General features: G+C 36.8%; 1 protein-coding gene and 1 long non-coding RNA gene across 2 annotated transcripts in view; both read right to left on the bottom strand.

Annotated features, from left to right (window-relative positions):
- Positions 1–17,929, bottom strand: part of LOC142225850 (facilitated trehalose transporter Tret1-like) — a 331,321-nt gene extending 313,392 nt beyond the window's left edge. Inside the window, exon 1 of the mRNA XM_075295671.1 lies at positions 17,803–17,929. Within this exon, the coding sequence (XP_075151786.1) occupies positions 17,803–17,899 (97 nt within the window). The 5' untranslated portion in view covers positions 17,900–17,929. The remainder of the gene's footprint in view (positions 1–17,802) is intronic.
- On the bottom strand, positions 13,813–14,995 carry LOC142223435 (uncharacterized). Its single transcript, XR_012718727.1, has 3 exons — positions 14,664–14,995; positions 14,378–14,598; positions 13,813–14,313 (listed from the first exon to the last, which is right to left on the bottom strand). It is a non-coding gene; the product is annotated as an uncharacterized LOC142223435 (long non-coding RNA).
- Positions 17,930–23,803: the final 5,874 nt, after the last annotated feature.

Raw genomic sequence — 23,803 nt, 5'->3', positions numbered from 1 at the left:
CCACAACGAAAATTAACTTAGCTAAAGGAAAACTTATAAAAATTCAGTAAATGTTTTTTAGTTCACTAACTACGAAATGGGAAGGATTTTTCCTTAAATAAATTTCCAACACAGTAGTTAATGCATCGTTGATTCTATTATAAATTTACATGGGCAATATAAAAATCTTACTACGAAATGTGGACAATTTACTAAGAAAAAATTTTGTATGGAAAAAAATTTTTGTAGTAAAAATTAACTTAACGACATTACCGATTCGTACGATGGCTACCTACAGATTATTTCCCTTTTTACTATATGCTGGAGTGTTTTTACTCACATTGAAAATTTTAGATAAAGTAGAATAAAAAGTAGTTAATATAATCCTTGACGGGTGTATATAATTTTATATAGATTCCTCATAGATTTGGTATATATTTAACCTTAACTTATATATAGAATTCCAACTAATCAATAAACGTGCTACTGGAAAATGTGAGTGCATCATGCGAGGGAGTTTTTAGAGACATTTTGTGTATATCTCGTATGATTGTTTGTTATTGCGTCATTTATGCTGTTGTTGGTTGTTTTGATTCTAGAGACAATGGAATGTTCCTTGTGTGTTGTTGGTATCTTTTGTGGTGAGAGTTGTTTTCTTGCAATAGCGAGATCAGAAAGGGATCGTGTGTGTGTGTGGAGATGTTTTTCTTTACGGCAGCTATGTATCCTTTATGACTATTTGTGTCTTTGAGTTTTATTGTTGCATTCAGTTATGTTGATGCATTTATGAAGTGCACACGTGGATTTAATTTTGCAAAATTGTACGTGCGGTATTGGTGTTTATTAATGAAAATATATTTATTCGAAACATTTTAGAAACTGAGAAGTGAATGTGATGTTACAGAAATCAAAAACGCTTTTTATTGATTAAAAAAAAAACAAATAATAGATTAAGGAACTGTATATTTCTCTTAATAGTTTAAAATTAGTGCGGATTTTTAATTGATTTACATAAAAAATATACAACATGAGTGGTAATAGCATGATCTATATTTATTCCACATCTGGATCACAGGTTGGAGTCTATTTTTTTGGAATCTATTTTTTTATGTTACAGCAATTCCTACAGCTGAGTACTAAGTTCGAGTTTAGCCGCTAAAATTAAAAATAAATCACTAAGAAAATTATAAAATTGTACGTCTTCGATACAAATTTAAATATAACTTGATGGAGAATAGCCCAAACCAAGTTTTTTATAAAGATTATTTTTTTAATGGATTATTAAAGAAAACTTGTCATGAAAATTGCGATTTTAGCCTCTAAACTCGAACTTAATGTCCAACTTAAATACTAAATGCTATACTGACAAGTGGAAATTATGTCTAATTTTATAATATTTTTTATTTCAATATATTCTGAGAATAATTTCAAAAACGTCCCATTAGTCCATGGATATGATTCCAATACCTACAGGATGGATTTTTCAATATGGTAAGTTTTTCTATAAACGGTATTTTGTCCGTTTTTAATAAAACCAAAATTTCAATTTATTAAAAATAATTTTTTTCACTTGCAGTTAGACAGGTCTTGTAATGGTAATTTTTTGAATATTCTTACTGTTTAATGCTAATTAAGCTGATATCCTTATTGGCTCTAAGAAATACTCTTGAAAACCGTAAGTTAAAAATCAAAATGAACGATAGAATTAATTAATTAATAATATTTTTCTTATATTTTGTATAACTTTGCAATTTCAGATGTTTAAAAGACAAATCCGCCCAACAAAAGTTAGCCAAAATCGATTAAATTGGACAATTCAATTGAATATAGCAATTTATGCCACATATATCTTTCATATGGATAGAAAACATGGAAATTTAAATTAATTACTTTAGTCCTATTAACATAGAATATTACTCTTTTGAAGAAGCAATTACTAACTACCGACAAGTAACTGCATCCAACGTACGAATAAAAATATTGCCTTTATTGTATATCATAAGCCATAGTTTTGTGTAATATAATAATAATTTTTTGAAATAAAATACTGGTGGTTATAGAAAATTGACTTGTTTTGTACGAAAAATTTCATAGTTGTATACAGGCTTGTTGTACCTTTGATTCCTCAATTTCTCTACTTTTTTGAAAATTATACCGACAAACAGTTTATTTCAAACCAATTTCTTAATACAAGTTTCCCAAAAAATTGTTCATTTTTCCGGATAGCAGGAATATTTTGAATTAGTTTAACTATATTCTTCCCACAGCATAGTAATAATGAACTAAAATACGATGCAATACATGAACTAATTTATAAGAAAATCATGAACTTATCTAGATGAAAAAAATCTTTGGCGCCAAATCATGGTCATTCTTACTATGGGTTAGTTCATTTTTCATAAAAAATAGTAAACTTTTTTTTCGGTGTAGCCTAGCACAAAAATCGCGGTATAAACAGAAAAAAGTTAAGTGTTTTGGAAACTTCCGTCTCTGTTATGAACACATGTTAAATTTCGATCTGGCATCTTCTTCATATAGAAACAGGTGTTCAAAAAAGACGCATCCGCAATTTTTTTACAATGGAAAAATCAGAAATGCGTGCTGTCATTAAATATTTACATAAAAAAGGTTTATCGGGACAAGAAATTCATAATGATATGGTGAATGTATTAGGTGAAAGTGCTTCTTCATACACACAAAAATTTTTTTTCTGATTCAATCACGAAATTAATTGATCCAATTAATTTTTAATTGAAATGTCTTCAATCACAGAAATGATAGTATCAATTAAAAATTAATTGAAGGTCAATTAAAAAGTTAATTGATCCAATTAAAAAATTGATTGATACTATTATTTTTGTGATTGATTTTTGTTTCAATTAAAAAATTTGTTGAATCAATTAAATTTTTAATTGAATATTTTTTAAAACTCAATTAAAATTTTAATTGGAAAAATTTTCGTGAAATTTTTTTGTGTGTATGCAACAGTAAAAAATTGAGTTGCTGAATTTAAACGTGGTCGTACAAGCATTGAAGATGAACCACGTAGTGGACGTCCAAAAACAACAACAACAACAGAAATTGTAGCCAAAGTGCATCATATGGTATTAAATGATCGGCGAATAAAAGTGCGTGAAATTGCTACTATCATGGGCATCTCAAATGATCGAGTCCATTTAATTTTGCATGAAGAACTACAGATGAAAAAGCTTTCTGCAAGATGGGTGCCGCGTTTGTTAACAGTCGATCAAAAACGCATAAGAATGAACATTTCTCAAGCTTGTTTGTATCGTTTTAAGCGAAATAAAATGGATTTTAAGCGTCCTTTCATAACTGTTGATGAGACATGGATCCACCACTGTACTCCAGAGACAAGAGAACAATCCAAACAATGGACTGAAGCTGGAGGAAGTGTCCCAAAGAAGGCAAAAACAATTCAATCGGCTGGTAAGGTTATGGCAACGGTTTTTTTTGGGACTTCAAAGGTATTTTATTAATTGGCTATTTGCAAAAGGGTAAAACAATAAATTCAGAGTACTATTGCAAACTTTTTATAATATAAACGCAGAAATTATTTTTGTTAAAAAAAATATTTATTTGACAATTAAATATGCGTATATACTCGAAGGAAGAATTTTTATGTTAAAGAAAAAATACAATTTTAGTATACATTTAAGAATTCAAAGCATATGTGATTGAAGTAAAAATATAATATCAAAAAGTAACAAAGTGTAAATGCGTGTTTCAACACCCCCTCTCAATCACATCTTCTCTAATTGAAGTTCACTACGAAATTGAGGAAACTTCGAGGCATCGAGAGCCTTACTAAAAATATCAGCTAATTGAAGTTCTGTTTATATTTGTTCAATTTTAACGAGTCCCTTTGATACGTAGTCACGAATGAAGTGGAATTTGACATCGATGTGTTTTGACCTTTTGCTTTCAAAATTTCGAGCAATACCAATACATCCAAGATTATCTTCGTAGATTACGGTTGGTTTCATTTCAGTTAGAACTTTAAGATCTATTAGGACTCCCCTTATCTAAATTGCCTCCGAAACAGCATAACTAAGCATCATCACCTTCACTTGATGATGTTGCCACGATAGTTTGTTTCTTGCTGCACCAAGATACGGGGCAACCGAAGACCTTATAAATAAAACCGCTTACTGATTTCCGGTCGGTATTATCAGATGCCCAATCGGCGTCGGCAAAACCAATTAGTTCTTCATCATTTATATTATCTTTAAATATAAATGAACTACTCTTTTTAGCGCTGTCCAATGTACGTCGCCGGGCTTGTTTTGAAATCTAGCTAAGTATCCAATTTGGTAGCAAATATCCGGTCGAACACTTAACATTAGGTACATCAAACTTCCTTGAGGAAGACATAAACCTTTTTCCATTGGTGTTTTGGTTGTGTTACATTCTTTCATAGAAAATTTTTCTAAAATTCTATCAATGTGTTTTTTGGCTTAATTTCATGGTTCCATTCAAACGGTTATATTCAATTTTTGTTCCCAAGTAATATTTTAATGGACCACAATCCGACATTTTAAAAACAGTACCAAGATTTCTTTTTAAATCTTCTTTCATACTCAAATTATTTCCAGCAATTAAAACGTCATCGACATAAATAAGTAAATATAAAATTGAGTCTTTCTTGAACTTTGTATAAAGACAAGAGTCATATATAGACCTTTTGAATCCAAGATTCAATAAGAAGTCATTGAATTTCTAGTTCCAACATCTTGGGCTTTGTTTCAGACCGTAGAGTGACTTTCGTAGTTTACAGACATAGTCACGAGGAGCAATAAGTCCTTCTGGAATTTCCATAAAAATCGTTTCTTTTAAGTCTCCGTAAAGAAATGCAGCTTTGACATCAAGTTTGACGTAATCGCTTTTTCATACTCGTTGCTAGCAACTGGAGAATATGTCTCCTTCGCAACTGGAGAATATGTCTCCTCATAGTCTATACCGTAGTTCTGTAGGAAACCTTTGGCTACTAATCGAGCTTTGTAGCGATCACCGTTTCCATTTTCTTCTTCTTTTACTCTGAACACCCATTTTGATTTCAATATTTTCTGATCACTTGTTCGAGGAACTAATTCCCATACTGAGTTTTCTTTCATTGCATCCAGTTCTTCCTTAACAGCTTTCAACCATTTATCTTTCTCAGGATGTACTTCTAAATCAGAATATGTTCTTGGTTCAAGGGCATTTGCAGAAGTGGCTAAATGTGCATCACCTTTCGTCAACTCCAAGGGTTTATTCTTTAATCTCTCACTTCGCCTTGGTTGGAATTTCTGAATTACTTCTGGAGATTCATAATTTGAATCTTCACCACTAGTAGCATTATCAACTAATGTATCCGACAATTGTCCATCTGGGGCTAAATGAGATGATTGTAATTCGCTCTCTTCGGAAACGACACAATCTTCTGTTTCCCCCTCTTGCTCGTTTCTCTCATAAATTATGGACATATTCGGAATTTCGTGATTTTCATCATTTTCGGAACGGAGAGGAAATTGTTTTTCATTAAAGCGAATAGCTCGTGCAATTTCAACTTTTCTTCCTTTTTGATTTCACATCCTGTAGCAATTACAAACGTAACCAATCATAACCATTTCTTTGGATTTGGCATCCAATTTCTTTCTATTTTGCTTATTAGCCCTTGCAGCGAAATATACGAATCTTCGACAAGTCGGGCTTTCTATTGTACCATATTTCAGCAGGCATTTTCTTCTCCAAAAGAGATTAACATGGGCTTCGATTAATTAAATATGTAGCAGTTAATGCTGCCTCACCCCATAATTCTTTCGGTACTCTTGACTCTACAGCATTGATCTCACTTTTTCTACCAAAGTGCGGTTGAATCTTTCAGCAACTCCATTCTGCACTTACCATTGACACGAATCCAACAACTTTGTCAAAGACTTCGGATTTCTTCTTTATCAAATAGATATGCGCAAAATGGCTATAATCGTCAATAAAACTTACGAAATACTTATTACCGTCCCAAGTTTGGGGATCGAGTGGGCCACATACATCAGTGTGTATTCTCTCCAAAACCCTTGTAGTTTTCGGACGATTTCCATTAAAAGGATTGCGACAATGCTTACCTTGGACACACGCGTCACACATGCCAATTGAAGACACTTTTCCAATTCCATCTACCATATTGTATCGCACCAAATCTTGTAAGCACTTATCACTGGGATGTCCCATTCTTGAATGCCACAATTTGCTTTCATCAGATGAACTCGTAAATGCCTTTGCTTTGTGGGCTATTTTCATTTTCAATTCATAAAGGTTACCATTTTTGAAAGCTTCCATGATGACTTTACCATTCTTTTTAAGTAGCGCTGCATTTTTAGAGAATTCTATAGTGATTCCATTTTCAGTCAATTTTGGCACCGATAATAAATTGTCCTTTTACGTACAAAACGTCTCTAATTGTAACTGACACATGGTTGCAGCTTGCTTTTATCGTCCCTTTTTGATAGGCCATCAATTGTTCTGAATTTTTGGAAACACAAATTGTTACTGGATGGTTCACTTTTGTGAGATCATCGAAACACCAATCATATTTGCACATATGATCCGTGGCACCAGAGTCTATTTTAAATGAAATATATTTCGACGAGTTCGAACATTTCTTACCAGCAGCACTATCAGACATAAAACAAACAGATTCAGACGTTGACGCTGTATTTGCCTTTTCATTTCCTAATCGGACACGACAGTCCTTCTGCTTGTGTCCCCGCTTTTTGCAACGGAAACAAACGCCAAGAAATTTCTTCGGCTTCTTCTCACCAGTAAAAGCGGGCGCCTTTGTTACGTCATCTTCATAGCGATCTTGTCGTTTGGCATCTTCAGCTAACAGCCTTTGTTTCACAATATCTATGGATAGATAGTCTTCCTTCACGTTTTCCAATGCAGCCACTACCGGGTCAAAGGCGTCTGGTAGTGTGACAAAAAGTTGAGCTACCACATCATTTTCATTTATATTAGCTCCAGACGTTTTCAATTTTCTTATTAGATCGTCAAATGCTAATAAGTGTTTCCTTAAATCATCTCCAGGTTTCATTCTCAAAAGGGCCAACTGCTTTCTTAACAAGGTCTGACTTGTAACCGACTTCTTAGCAAATGTATTTTGCAGAGCAGACCACATCTCCTTCGCAGTCTTTTTATTGCGAACACATTCCAAATACTCATCAGCTATTAGACTGACAATTGTAGATTTCGCCTTTTTATACTTTTTAGAGAATGCCACAACTTGTCCTGGTTCAGCGGGCATGTCCGCATTTATGGCATCAAGCAAATCCAAAGAATCCAAATACATCGTAACACGATAGCTCCAGTTTTCAAAATTGGATCCACGGAATTGTAATATTCCGTGACCAGATTCGTGCTTGGTGTCGCCCATAACCTTTTATAATATTAACGCAGAAATTATTTTTGTTAAAAAAAATATTTATTTGGCAATTAAATATGCGTATATACTCGAAGGAAGAATTTTTAAGTTAAAGAAACAATACAATTTTAGTATACATTTAAAAATTCAAAGCCTATGTGATTGAAGTAAAAATATAATATCAAAAATTACAAAGTGTAAATGAGTGTTCCAACAAAACTTTTGTATCAATTAAAAATTCGAGAAAAACGTCCTGGCTTACAACACGAGAAAATAATTTTTTACCAAGACCAGCGCACAAGAGTTTTTTAACAATGGATAAAATCAACGAATTAAAGTACGAGTTGCTTAACCACCCACCTTATTCTCCTTATTTAGCTCCAAGTGACGTTTACTTGTTCCCAAATCAAAAAAATCCTTGCTGGCAAGGAAATGAAGATGCAATTACAGTTATAAATCACTATTTTGAAGACCTTGAGGAAAACTATTTTAATCAAGGGATAGAATTGCTAGAAAAGCGTTGGACTAAGTGTATTGAAGTTTCAGTAGATTATATTGTAAAATAAAAATATTTTTGAAAAACTAACTATTCTCTTTCATTGATAGGCTAAGAAGTTTCCGAACCATCCTCGTATATGAGCCTACACACACTAATTGTAAGCTTGGGCCGTGTATGTTATGGCTTTCATTATATCCAAATGAAGATGTATAAAAACGATCAGCTAAAGGATTCAGAAGTGGACAAGCCTCTGTCTGAATCAGAAGTAAGCGGATCCTCTTGCGAAGTCGAGGGAGATACCAAAATTGAAGACATGGATAGATACCGTATGCGTGAGGAGGCTTCTACTGCCTCAGAACTCACCAAAGTTGAACCCATGGTTACTGCGAGAGTCACCGAGATCTCTGAAGAGGACATTCTTGATGACTCAATTGAAGCGGCTGATGTGACGGTTGTTGAAAATCTCGATGGTCCTACGGATCCTCCAGATAAATCTTCATCATTGTAAGGCTGCATGTGCTGCCTTAAAAGTTCTCCTGATGAAGGGGACATAGACATAGTTCTTATTCAAGAACCATATGTTTATGTGAATTAAGTACTCCGGGGTTCAAACTATTGCAGTATACTGGTAATGATGTAAATCGAGCCTGTATAATTGCTAAAAACGAGCTTAACTTGTTTCTGCTTCCTTCAATGTGCAATGCAGACACTGTCGTTGCCAATTTAGAAATAGCCAAATGCAAATATTGGGTATCTTTGGTCTACATGGGACATGACAGGGAGATGCCTCCATGTGCCGTTAAGACCTTAGTTGAGGAGTCACTGAAAACAAAGACGAAACTTATTATGGGATGCGATGCGAATGCACATCATAGTATATGGGGAAGTAGTGATACTAATGCAAGGGGAGAGTCGCTAATAGAGTTTATTTTGCGTACTAATCTGGTAGTTTGCAACAAGGGAGATGCCCCAACCTTTGTCACTAAAAACAGGCAAGAGGTTTTGGACATCACCTTGGCCTCGCAAGAACTGAATGAAATGATATCTGAGTGGCATGTTTTAAGTGAACACAGCTTCTCAGATCATCGCTACATCAGTTTCAAATTTGATGTTCATACCACCAAGACCATATTTCCGCCAAATGTTAGGAAAGCTGACTGGAATAGGTATAGGGAATCGTTCAATATGATGATACCGGAAATAACAGAGACAAATATGAGAAATGTGCAAGATATCGAACACGCAGTGGAGCGGATTACTAAGGCCTTCAACATCTCACTGAAAGCTGCATGCCCTAGAGGAAAGCCAAGGGGGAAACATAGACCACCATGGTGGTCTACGGAATTAAGTAATATGAGGAAATCCTGCAGGAAGCTCTTTAACAAGGCAAAGTCCACCAGAGCCCCTGAGGACTGGGACGCTTACAAGAAGAATCTGAGAGGATACAAGCGAGAACTGAGAAAGGCTCAGCATAACTCTTGGAATGCTTACTGCAGCAGTATTGAGAATACGTCCGAGGCTTCCAGACTACGGAAGGTTCTAGCATCCACCAACTCCGCTCCAGGTTTCATTAAAACATCGGAGGGCAATTGGACAACGTCCAGTGAGGAGACGCTGGAGGTACTATTGGACACACATTTTCCTGGAAATACACGGCCCTGAGACTTTGCTAGATGTGGCAAAGACTGAGTGTTCAATATAAACACTGCATGCCGTCGTGGCCCATCCACTTCATCCAAACGGCCAACCTTCCAATCAGCTGTTGGAAGATCTGGATTGCATTGTTTCAGTCTATTTAAAATAGATTCAGGGTCAGGAGGGTTTGCAGGTATCCACGCATGTGCTCGTGGTCTAGCCGGTATGTCTTTCTTCTCGACTAACTCTAGAGCAGCTCCTTCCCAAACTTCACCAATTAGTATCAGAGCAGCTTTAAAACATTCTATAGACCTCTGGTCCTCAAATGCGACTAGCTTAAATCGTCCTTGATACCAACCAGCCTCTTGGTGTCGAGGATCTGGGCCGGGAAACTTTTCCAGCACCTGTGAGTAGACGCCAGACAAAGCATTCTCAATTTCCCCCCATTTTTGCTTTGGAACCATACCGTCCAATGCTCCTTTATTTATGATAGCCATCACAAGGCTGTCTTTAGCAACTGAGGCAAACGATCGTTGATCCCTTTTGGAGGATGGCAGCTCATCCGGTGATCGTTCCCTTTTTCCAGCCTCAAGAATTCCTTGAGCCCATTTTAAGGAATCGCTTTGTTTAGCCGACAACGTGCTTGGGTCGACTGATCCTAATTTCTTTAGGATAAACAAAGCATTTCTGCGTTCTTTGAATCTCTTTCATGAGGGATTACCTCCTTTTGATGCCGTTACCTTGGAAAAGGTCCGACTTGTCAAATTGTCGCCACCTGTCGACCCGTCTACAGGTCGACTAATTGGGCCTAACTCTTGGTCATTGCCCAAATTTATAACTCCAGTCGATACCCGTCCACTGGGCCCTGAAGTTAGCAACCCAGTGGATGTCTTTGAATTTCTCTGCATGGTGGCCTAATATCCCACCACACTTGAAATTCGTAGTAGGTACTTATTACGATGATTTTATCCGCTATTAAAAAACACGTCCGTTCCGTTCGACGGTTGAAAAAATAATAAAAATAATGTTAGGAAAGCTGACTGGAATAGGTATAGGGAATCGTTCAATATGATGATACCGGAAATAGCAGAGACAAATATGAGCACTGTGCAAGATATCGAACACGCAGTGGAGAGGATTACTAAGGCCTTCAACATTTCACTGAAAGCTGCATGCCCTAAAGGGAAGCCAAGGGGGAAAAATCGATCACCATGGTGGTCTACGGAGTTAGGTAATATGAGGAAATCGTGCAGGAAGCTCTTCAACAAAGCAAAGTCCACAAGAGCTCCTGTGGATTGGGACACTTACAAGAAGAATCTGAGAGGAAACAAGCGAGAACTGAGAAAGGCTCAGCATAACTCTTGGAATGATTACTGCAGCACCATTGAGAATACGTCCGAGGCTTCCAGACTACGGAAGGTGCTAAAATCCACGAACTCCGCTCCAGGTTTCATTAAAACATTGGAGGGCAATTGGACAACGTCTAGTGAGGAGACGCTGGATGTACTATTGGACACACATTTTCCCGGAAATCCGACGGTTGAACCATGCACTGGCGGTGCCACAGTGGCTCAGCGGTCGTTTCCTATCGAGGAAATTGTATCAGAATCTAGAATAAAATGGGCGTTAAATAGCTTTGGATCATTCAAATCCCCCGGACCTGATGGAATTACTCCGGCGGAGTTACAAGCGGTGGCTGACAGAATTATCCCCTGGTTGTATATATATAGGATGTATCAACTTAGCATATATTCCACGAAAGTGGAGGGAATCAAAAGTCGTTTTCATACTTAAGCGGGAAAAGCCTCTCACTCGAATGCGATGGATTTCCGACCAATCAGCTTATCATCATTCCTACTTAAGACTCTGGAGAGGATGATAGATATTTATCTTAGAACTAGCGTCGATTCAAGTTTGCTCTCGAAACGACAACATGCATACTCGAAGGGCGGGTCTACTGAGACCGCATTACATGAACTAGTCAGCTTTATCGAAAGCTCACTATCTGTCAAAGAATACACAATCGTGGAATTTCTAGACATCGAAGGGGCATTCAATAACGTCCATCCGAGCTCGATATTAAATGGACAGGCAACTCTGAATGTTGATCCAGGTATACTTAGGCTGTTAGACGAACTTCTAAGGAAGAGAAGTATTTCAGCCACACTAGGACAAGCAAACATACAAAGATATGTGAACAGAGGCACTCCTCAAGGAGGAGTTCCATCAACTCTTCTTTGGAATGTTGCTATAAACGACCTTCTGGTTTCCCTAGAAACAGAAAGGATACCAGTAGTGGCATACGCAGACGAGTGTCTCTAGCAGTCAGGGGAAAATTCCCATCCACAATCAGAGATATTATTCAGAGGGTCCTCCGGATGACGGAGAAATGGGCGAAAGACAATGGTCTTGGGGTAAATCCTGTAAAGACAGAACTAGTCTTGTACTGCAAAGATCGCAAAACTCCCACGGTTAGGCCCATTTCCTTAGGGGGTATTGAAATTCCCTTTAGGGAGTGTGCAAAATACCTTGGCGTTATTTTGGACAGGAAGCTGAAGTTTAAGCTTAATATTGAAGAAAGGGCGAGGAAAGCAACGGTAGCTTTATACTCGTGCAAAAAGGCAATAGGGAAAAAGTGGGGACTAAAACCAAAAATTGTACATTGGCTATACATGGCAGTGGTTAGATCTATAATGTTCCATCAACTCTTCTTTGGAATGTTGCTATAAACGACCTTCTGGTTTCCCTAGAAACAGAAAGGATACCAGTAGTGGCATACGCAGACGATGTGCCTCTAGCAGTCAGGGGAAAATTCCCATCCACAATCAGAGATATTATTCAGAGGGCCCTCCGGATGACGGAGAAATGGGCGAAAGACAATGGTCTTGGGGTAAATCCTGTAAAGACAGAACTAGTCATGTACTGCAAAGATCGCAAAACTCCCACGGTTAGGCCCATTTCCTTAGGGGGTATTGAAATTCCCTTTAGGGAGTGTGCAAAATACCTTGGCGTTATTTTGGACAGGAAGCTGAAGTTTAAGCTTAATATTGAAGAAAGGGCGAGGAAAGCAACGGTAGCTTTATACTCGTGCAAAAAGGCAATAGGGAAAAAGTGGGGACTAAAACCAAAAATTGTACATTGGCTATACACGGCAGTGGTTAGATCTATAATGGTATATGATGTTGTAGTCTGGTGGCCGGCACTTCACCAGCCGACAAGTTTAGACAAAGTTCAGCGTATGGCGTGCTTGTATATCTCAGGTGCATTCAGCAAGACAGGAACAAACTCCCTTAATGTCATACTGCATCTATTGCCTTTAGACATTTTGGCCAAACAGTCAGCTGCAACAACGGCTGTGCGGTTGAGCGAGCTATCGCTGTGGTCGGAAAAAAGTTACGGTCACAGTTCGGCGCTCAAAATAATGCCAGATGTGCCTAACGTAGTGGATGACAATTTGGCGGGTCCACTTTTCGACAAAAAGTTTGAGACTCTAATTCCCAACAGTGAGGCGTGGTGTACACGGACCCCGGGGAATAAAAGATATATGGATTTCTACACTGATGGCTCCAAATTGGATGGCCAAGTGGGTTTCGGAGTATATTCTAAAGATCTGGCACTTCGAATAGCGAAAAAATTACCTGATCACTGTAGCGTTTTTCAGGCTGAAATATTAGCAATAAGAGAAATGTTGAATTGACTGAGAAGTAATGCTCCAAGCAATATTGGCATGAATATATACTCAGACAGTCAACCTGCAATAAAATCCTTGGACTCTGTGTTTCTCAACTCGAAAACGGCCATCGACTGCCGAAAATCTCTCAATGAGATGGCTGAGCAGCACAATATTCACCTAATATGGGTGCCTGGCCATAGGAACATACCGGGGAACTGCGAAGTAGAGGGGCATATAGCTTCAGATTACTGGCGGACTTGGAAAACGTTAACTTAAGAAGTCTCCCAATAAACACAAACGTTTGAAAAATACTAAAATTCAATATTTTTTCAAACATTTTTTCAAAGGATTAGGGTAACATTCAAGTTGAGAAATTGTTGAGAAAATCGCGTTCTCAACAAAAAACAGACATTACCCTCAACAGTAAAATTCAACACAATAGCAATAATTTCTCAATTGTAATCCTCAAATTGAAATGCATCGCTACTCAATAATTTCTCAAACAGTTTTCAATGTGAGAAAAATAAAAAATTACCATTGTTGCGAATACTTTCAAACCACAATTTATATGAAAGTCAATCCTAGTTCTAACTGAAAGTCAATACTAAATTTCTAGGGATTTTGTAAATTTTATTATTTTTTTCGTTAACAAATATAATAATCTTAAAAATAACATTAATAATATATAAAAATAATAATAATATAATACCAATCAAAATGTAATTATCTTATTAAACGTATTAATAAATAAAACTATGAATACAACTTAAAAATCTTTAACATTTTTACATGTATAATTCCATTTCCTCCATAATGTTGGTGTCATTAATATGCTGGCAATTTGAAATAATTACTATCGAGGAACTTGCTGACTTGTGTGTTAGAATAGATTCCAGCAAGAGGAAATCACAAAATATCAAACTGATGACGGGATGTAAATTGATGTAATGCACATTTTCATCCAGAAGTTCTTGATATAGGAATTGTTGCACTTTGGTTTAATTGATTGCACTTTGTAAGTTTTCTGAAAACTTTTCTTTGTTGTTTCCTTCATCGGTTTTTCATCGGCCAACATCTTCCAAGAATATACCATTCAATGATTTTAGTTTTCTGCAAAACAATCGAGTTTTGTGATTTCCATTATGGTTTCATTTCACTTTTTATTTTGACTTACCAATTTGTATTTCTTCCATCTGACCACGTACTTCGTGATTTCCTCAAAAACGTTGGTGTTACAAAATTGTTGTTATTAAAATACTGGCAATTTTCAGGAACTTGATGTCCAGATAATTGGAATAAATTTCCAGCAATTTCAATTCACAAAATAACAATACCATTTTTCATCGGCCAGACTCTTAAGGTGTCCAAGAATCAGCATCCAAATATTTTAGTTGTCTGCAAAGAGATTTGAGTTTAGTGACTTCCTTAAAGTTTTCATTTTGTGTTTTAGTTTTACTTACCAATTATTATAAGCAATTTCAATTGATTATTAAAAAAATTCCACATTTTTGTATTTCTTCCACGAACTTTGTTGTCCAAAGTAGTATTGAAAACCATGTGGTTTTTTCGTTGCATTTCAGGGTAGTGTTTTGTCAAAGTTTTCTCCAATTATCTTCAACACATTTTCAAAGTTTTCGTCAACATTTTGCCAAATTGGTTGTAATTCGCAAACAATTTGAAGATGAATTGAAGATGAGCTTTTTCAAGTCAAGTTGAATTTATGTTGAAAATGATATTTACCCTCAAACTGAAGAGGTGTTGCATTTGAAAAACGCTCATCCTGTGTTTATTGGGCTGCTAATGTTTTTGGAACAATCTGGTTGGTTCAACAGAAGAAAATAATCGAGAAGGTTCAACGGTTAAAACTAGAAGTGACCATATGTAATAGGCACTTTTAGTTAATGTGGTATCACAGTGGACTGAATAGTCTAAGAGAGCCTGAATCTTAATCGGGCTGCCACTTTAACCTAACCTAACCTAAGCTTGGCGCCGAAGCGTTAAAAAAGTTTAAAATATTTTAACTTTTTGGGCTTTCGTAGGCTGTTTTGTTTTGGACATTAAAAACATTTGTTGCCTACAGATTTGTAATTGAAAATATAAATTTGTCTATGTTTATGAAACGAGCGTTGCGCTTTTCTATATGTGTTGGAAAAAATAAAGCCGCTTTAAAGCAAAGAAAAAAGCTAAGATATACGTCTGTTTTTTATTTCATTGTGTTTCGGCCTTAATATCTTTGGATGACACAATTTTGGGAGCATTCAGAAGCTGATCTATGAAAAAATATGGTGACTTATCGACAAGGGAAAATTCCAGAAATATTTTAAAATGCAAACAATGGAATTTGTGAAACTTGATGTTTTTTCACATCGTCTAATTACACTAGCTTACACTGTACATTTGATGAAAGGGGACTCTTCTTATGCTCGTATTGTGATCTGCACAGAAAAAATCTGTTGTAAAACGGATGCTAAAGTGAACTAATATTTATTGCAAAAATTTAATTTTGTTTTAGTTTATTTTTAAAATGTTGTAAGAAATATTCCCCAGCCCAACGATTTTTTCTTTATTCCAAGTATGTCTCAAAAAATGTATGAACTAAATGGCAGTAAAATTTCAATGACATACAAATTAGTTCAATTGTAAATATAACATAAGAAGTTTTTCATACACTTCTCAATAATAGCAAGAATGAACTACAGCGCGGCGCGGTTAAAATGGGAATGATATGGCGCTTAAGATATTTTTTTATTTTTAGTTCATTTTTTCTTTTCGAGAAAAATGCATTTTGTAAACGGTAATTAACAATCCAAAAATGTCGGAAAATTTTCGTTAATTTAATGAATCTCAAAATTTTCAATTTTCGAATGAGATTAATTTTTCACATAATTTTCCCCATTGTTTACTTGTTTTCTGTGTGCTTAATTCGAAAAAAATGTTAAACAAATTTGTATGAGACGGTTTTTGAGATATCCCGTTATTTTTAGATTGTCGGTCTTTTTGCACTAAACAAATTATATCTCGAGTTAGAAATGTCCGATTATATTGTTCACAAAATAACAAATTAAGCTTATGGTGGGAATGTAAATTAAACTGACCATGTAATGCACGTTTAATCCATAACACTAGTTTACAAAATAATTTGTTTTATACACCCAGAGAAGGAATATGATCACCTCAAACATGTTTCAAGAGCAAAATGTTATTTTTGGATGGTGACCATGTACCATGTTTGCTGCAAAAATGTTGTGTTCTCGCCAAACATAACATGCTTTCCGAAAACAGATACATAATTTCCGATAATATAACATGGTTGCGGCGAACATGTTACATGGTCACCATCCAAAAATAACATTTTGCTCTTGAAACATGTTTGAGGTGATCATATTCCTTCTCTGGGTGTATACATTTGATGAGATTTGGAACAGTTTTGAGATATCCCATAAAGCCCGAATAATAATTAATTGTTAATTAGAATATCATACATTTGGACGTTAATCCCTGTCTCAGTATCAGACTAACATGAAAAATAATATCCCGTTATTTTTAGTTTTTCGCCCTTTTTTCACATTAAAAACTACACCTCGAGTTACAATTCTCGGAGTATATAGTTGTTGGCAAATTATCGAGATGACAAACAATCGTGTATATTTGGATCTGTGATAAGTTAAGTGGTTTAAAAAATATCGATGAAAAAATGGAAAAGTACAAACCATTGTCCTCATTGTCGTAAATATGATACTCTAACGTAAGTAATAAGACTAACTAGAAGAAAAACGACCGAAAAAATTATCAAGTTATAAGCAATTAAGTGAACAAATCCGATGTCAAATCATGCAAATATGAGCAACTCACCCACACAAAAATGTCACTCGGCGACACACAAATGCATATGAGTAGCGAAGCATCTCAATTTCAGGATAACAGTTGCGAGATTATTACTAATATGTTGAATTCTACTGTTGAGAGTAATGCCTGTTTTTATTGATATCTCGATTTTCTCAACAATTTCTCAAAATAAAATTGTATTATAAGTTAATTTTGACTTCTTATGAATGAATTTATTATATAGAACCTAGTTTTGGGCGCCCACGAGCCGATGTAAAGAAACTTTATTTAACAGAAACATACCCTTGAGTTGGCCATTTTCTTGAAATACAGTTAAAGCTCATAAAAACGAACGGCAACTAATCCAGAAATTACTTTTCTCCTCTCATCTAGTACTTTCGGCTGAGATAAGTGATTTTTTGGTTGGAATTTTTGTGTTGTGTAATTAAATATATGAAAAGAAACAAATCCGAGTAATGGGTTATAGGATTTGCTTCAATACATTTTGTTAAAAGAGTAACCTCGAAAACAAAGTGATTTAAAAAACTGAACATAGTACCGGCCATAAAGTAGCATTAAAACTATTGTACATTAAAAAGCTGTGATAATGCCCAAAGTAGTAGAGCTATTGATATTCATACGTCCAAAAAATAATCAACCAGGAATTTGACCAGTCTTCAGCAAACTTATATTCAGTTTACTCCCACAAAATTTTGTATTGTTTTTGCAACTGAATTTGTGTGGAATTTCTAGCCAGCAATTGATGCAACTTACCAGTTAATGTGGCCAACAATTGATGTCGAAATTGACTATTTAATATGCTATTTGGGCGATTTGTGAAAAGATTAACACTAAATTTGAATTTCGCCATTGTCTCAGTCCGTCAGATGGCTAATACTGCTAGTGAATGAATGAAAGAAAATTAGTTTTATCTCAGAGAACATTAAACTTATCTGACAATATCTTCTTAAGCTGTAAGTGGCATTTTAATGACTCGCGTCTTTTGTCAGTATGCATGATAATAACCACTATTGATATGTGGGAAGTAATAGGTCTGTTTTATTTTACTTGTGGATACAATTTTTATATGAGCTGTATAGAATGACGTTACACGGCGTTCTATTATGGTAATTTTAGTAGTGTAAATATCACCAGATCTGCCAGCTTGAATTATATAAGTGACTACGTTATATTTGACATACAGTGCTGTTCAAAACATTTGCAACTAGCCCTGCCACGATCTTAATCTAGGTATATCTCCCATACTAATAATCTTATTTTTAGCTTCCACTTAAAAAATAATCTTTATGGAGTGGTATTTCCAAATTATTCTTGGTTAAATGTATGGGCTGTTATAAAATATTGATATTTCCCGAATGGTAAAGAATCGTATGTTTAGACCTGTTCAAAACATTTGCAACTACACGCAAAAAAATAATTCTTTCCTCCCATACGAAATTTTAGACAAACAAAGTTCGTTTCTCATTTGCACGATCCCAATTCATACAGACCAATATCTCTGCTTCCAGTAATTGGTAAGCTATTCGAAAAACTATTTTGCAGAAGACTGGAATCATTTATTGTCTCGAAAAATATAATATCGAACAAGTACATAGAGTCACCGATAATATTGAAAAAGCCTTCGAGAAAAAACAAGTTTGCTCTGCTGTATTCTTGGACATTTACAAAGCCTTTGATGGAGTATGGCATGATGGTCTCCTTGTAAAGCTCAACAGATTACTTCCAAAGAATTATTGTGAGATTCTAAGCTCATACCTGAGTAATCGATTTTATAGAGTATGCCATGATAATGAATTCACTAATCTATATCCAATATATGCGGGGGTTCCGCAGGGCAGTATACTCACGATATGCCTGTCAACGAAGATTGTTTCATTAGAACATTTGCTGATGACAAAGTTTTAATGTCCTCTGAAAAAAATACAAATGTATCCGTATATAAGCTTCAAGCGTCTTTAAACAAGGTACGCGAATGGACAAAAGACTGGGGTCTAAAGCTCAACAGTAGCAAATCTGTTCATGTTGCGACAATCGGCTCAAGTTACAAATCCCTAAAAATAGGCAATGAACAAGTTCCTTTTTCGAACTCAGCAAAATATCTTGGTATAACACTGGATTCAAAATTAAATTGGAAAATTCATATTGATAAAAAGTGTGAAGAACTAAATATTAAATACCGCAAGCAAAGTTGGTTCATCGGAAATTCCAATCAACATAGAAGATTGCGCCGTTTCACACCACACGATTTATTAACTCGCTTTAATATATGAAAGCCTCAATACCTAGTTCGACTATATGAGACTTAGGATATTTTAAATTCAATAAATCTACTGATGTTAATAAATAAACTATTGGTTAGTCACTTATTCATAATAGAGACTACACGGATGAAAAACACTGTTTTTCATATGTTTGGCTATAAACATTATATGTTTGGAACATAAATTTTTAAACACAATATTTTTGAGTGCAAGCATATAATGTTCATAAACTAGCATAACATGTTTGGGACATATATGTTAATATGTTAGGTTAGGTTAGGTTAGGTTAGGTTAAAGTGGCAGCCCGATTAAGATTCAGGCTCACTTAGACTATTCAGTCCATTGTGATACCACATTAACTAAAAGTACCTATTACATATGGGCACTTCTAGTTTTAACCGCTGAACCTTCTTGATTATTTTTCTTTGTTGAACCAACCAGATTGTTCCAAAAACATTAGCAGACTGCTTAAGTTAACGTTTTCCAGATCCGCCAGTAATCTGAAGCTATATGCTCCTAAAAGTTGCTTGCGCTTTACACAAAATGCAGGACACTCACACAAGAGGTGTTTAATTGATTCTTTTTCCTCCGCATCATGACAGCTCATACAATAGTCATTATACTTCGCGCCAATAGTTTTTGCAAAATCGCCTATCAGGCAGCGACCCGTTATAGCAGATATCAGGAGTGATATCTGACGTCTCGAGAACATTAGCATATCTAGTGTGCGGTTTAAGTTGAAATGGGGCCATATTTGCTTGGTGTCGTTACAACCCTTGCAATTCTCCCATCGAACATTTGCCATCCTAACAGCCTTCTCACGCAGCATGAGCTTGCAGGTAGCTAGGGGCATACCAACAAATTCCAGTTCCCCTGGAATATGTAAGGTAGTCCCTAGCCTTGCCAACTCATCCGCTTCGCAGTTCCCCGGTATGTTCCTATGGCCAGGCACCCATATTAGGTGAATATTGTACTGCTCAGCCATCTCATTGAGAGATTTGCGGCAGTCGATGGCCGTTTTCGAGTTGAGGAACACAGAGTCCAAGGATTTTATTGCAGGTTGACTGTCTGAGTATATATTAATGCCAATATTTGTTGGAACATTACTTCTCAGCCAATTCGCCACATCTCTTATTGCTAATATTTCAGCCTGAAAAACACTACAGTGATTAGGTAATCTTTTCGCTATTCGAATTTCCAGATCTTTAGAATATACTCCGAACCCCACTTGTCCATTCAATTTGGAGCCATCAGTATAGAAATCTATATATCTTTTATTCCCCGGGGTCTGTGTACACCACGCCTCACTGTTGGGAATTAGAGTTTCAAACTTTTTGTCGAAAAGTGGTTTTGCCAGGGTATAATCCACTACGTTAGGCACATCTGGCATTATTTTGAGGACCGAACTATGACCGTACATTTTTTCCGACCACAGCGATAGCTCGCGCAACCGCACAGCCGTTGTTGCAGCTGACTGTTTGGCCAAAATGTCTAAAGGCAATAGATGTAGCATGACATTAAGGGAGTCTGTTCCTGTCTTACTAAATGCGCCTGAGATACATAAGCTCGCCATACGCTGAACTTTATCTAAACAAGTCGGTTTCTGAAGTGCCGGCCACCAGACTACAACACCATATAGCATTATAGGTCTAACTACTGCAGTGTATAGCCAATGCACAATTTTTGGTTTTAGTCCCCACTTTTTCCCTATTGTCTTTTTGCACGAGTACAAAGCTACCGTGGCTTTTCTCGCCCTCTCTTCAATATTAAGCCTAAAATTCAGCTTCCTGTCCAAAATAACACCAAGGTATTTTGCACACTCACCAAAGGGAATTTCAGTACCACCTAAGGAAATGGGCCTAACCGTGGGAGTTTTACGATCTTTGCAGTACATGACTAGTTCTGTCTTTGCTGGATTTACACCAAGACCATTATCTTTCGCCCATTTCTCAGTCATCCGGAGAGCTCTCTGTATAATATCTCTGATTGTGGATGGGAATTTTCCCCTGACTGCTAGCGCCACTACATCTGCGTATGCCACCACTTTTATCCTTTCTTTTTCTAGGGAAACCAGAAGGTTGTTTATAGCAACATTCCAAAGAAGAGGTGATAGAACTCCTCCTTGGGGAGTGCCTCTGTTCACATACCTTTGTATGTTTGCTTGCCCTAGTGTGGCTGAAATACGTCTCTTTATTAGAAGTTCGTCTAACAGCCTAAGTATACCTGGATCAACATTCAGAGTTGTCAGTCCATTTAATATCGAGCTCGGATGGACATTATTGAACGCCCCTTCGATGTCTAGAAACGCCACGATTGTGTATTCTTTGACAGATAGTGAGCTTTCAATAAAGCTGACTAGTTCATGCAATGCGGTCTCAGTAGACCTGCCCTTCGAGTATGCATGCTGTCGTTTCGAGAGCAAACTTGAATCCACGCTAGTTCTAAGATACATGTCTATCATCCTCTCCAGGGTCTTAAGTAGGAATGAGGATAAGCTGATTGGTCGGAAATCCTTCGCACTCGAGTGAGAGGCTTTTCCTGCTTTAGGTATGAAGACGACTTTTGTTTCCCTCCACTTTTCTGGAATATATGCTAAGTTTACACATCGTTTATATATCACCGTCAACCAGGGGATAACTCTTTCAGCCACTGCCTGTAACTCCGCCGGAGTAATTCCATCAGGTCCGGGGGATTTGAATGGTCCAAAGCTATTTAAAGCCCATTTTATTCTAGATTCTGATACAATTTCCTCGATAGGAAATGATCGCTGAGCCTCTGTTACACCGCCGGAACATGGTTCAACCGTCTGATTTCCAGGGAAGTATGTGTCCAAAAGTACCTCCAACGTCTCCTCACTGGACGTTGTCCAATTTCCCTCCGATGTTTTAATGAAACCTGGAGCGGTGTTAGTGGATGCCAGTACCTTCCGTAGTCTGGAAGCCTCTGACGTATTCTCAATACTGCTACAGTAATCATCCCAAGAGTTTTGTTGAGACCTTCTCAGTTCTCGTTTATATTCTCTCAGATTCATCTTGTAAGTGTCCCAATCCTCCGGAGCTCTTGTGGACTTTGCTTTGTTAAAGAGCTTCCTGCAGGATTTCCTCATATTACTTAACTCCGTAGTCCACCATGGCGGCCGATTTTTCCCCTTGGCTTTCCTCTAGGGCAAGCAGCTTTCAGTGAAATGTTGAAGGCCTTAGTAATCCGCTCCACTGCGTGTTCGATATCTTGCACAGTGCTCATATTTGTCTCCGGCATTTCCGGTATCATCGAATTGAACGTTTCCCTATACCTATTCCAATCAGCTTTCCTAACATTTGGCGGAAATATGGTCTTTGAAGTACGAACAGCCAATCTGAAACTGATGTAGCGATGATCTGAGAAGCTATGTTCCCTCAAAACTTGCCACTCAGATATCTTATCATTCAGTTCCGGAGAGGTCAACGTTACGTCCAAAACCTCTTGTCTGTTCCCGGTGACGAAGGTTGGTGCATCTCCCTTATTGCAAACTACCAGGTTAGTACGCAAAATAAACTCTATTAGCGACTCTCCCCTTGCATTAGTATCACTACTTCCCCAAATACTATGATGTGCATTTGCATCGCATCCCATAATGAGTTTTGTCTTTGTTTTTAGTGACTCCTCAACTAAGGTCTTAACGGCACAGGGTGGCATCTCCCTATCATGTCCCATGTAGACCGAAGATACCCAATATTTGCATGTGGATATCTCTAGACTGGCTACGACAGTGTCTGCATTGCTCAATGAAGGAAGCAGAAACAAGTTTAGTTCGTTTTTAGCAATTATACATGCTCGATTTATATCGGTACCGGTATTATGCAAAAGTTTGAAACCCGGAGTGCTTAATTCACAGATCTTGTTCTTATATATGTATGGTTCTTGAATAAGAACTATATCTATGTCTCCTTTCATCAGGAGAACTTTTAAGGCAGCAGAAGCGGCCTTACAATGGTGAAGATTTATCTGGAGGAACCGTAGAACCATCCAAATTTTCAACCACCGTCACATCAGCCGCTTCAATTGAGTCATCAAGGGCTTCCTCTTCACAGATCTCGGTGACTCTCGCAACAATCCGCGGTTCAGTTTTGGTGACTGTAGAAACTTCCCGCATAAGATTTTCGCCATAGTCTGCAGGTTTTATGTCTCCTTCGGCTTCGCTAGGAGATTTTTCCACTGCTGACTCTACCGGAGGCTTGTCCGTTTCGGAATCCTTTGGCTGATCGCTTTTGTATACCTTCATATGGATATCATGAAAGCCATAACTTACGCGTCCTTGGGTCTGGGCTAGATGTGGCAGCGACTCTATGTTTAATATAAATACCGCATGCCGTCTTGGTCCATCCACCTCATCCAAACGACCAACCTTCCAATCGGCGGTTGGAAGATCTGGGTTACATTCTTTTAGTCTCTCTAGTATTGACTCAGGATCAGGAGGGTTTGCCGGCATCCATGCATGTGCTCTAGGTTTAGCC

This window comes from Haematobia irritans, chromosome 2, assembly GCF_050003625.1.
Source record: "Haematobia irritans isolate KBUSLIRL chromosome 2, ASM5000362v1, whole genome shotgun sequence".
Classification (NCBI taxonomy): domain Eukaryota; kingdom Metazoa; phylum Arthropoda; class Insecta; order Diptera; family Muscidae; genus Haematobia; species Haematobia irritans.
The sequence above is the reverse complement of the archived record's forward strand: the minus strand, read 5'-3'. Positions and strand labels throughout refer to the sequence as shown.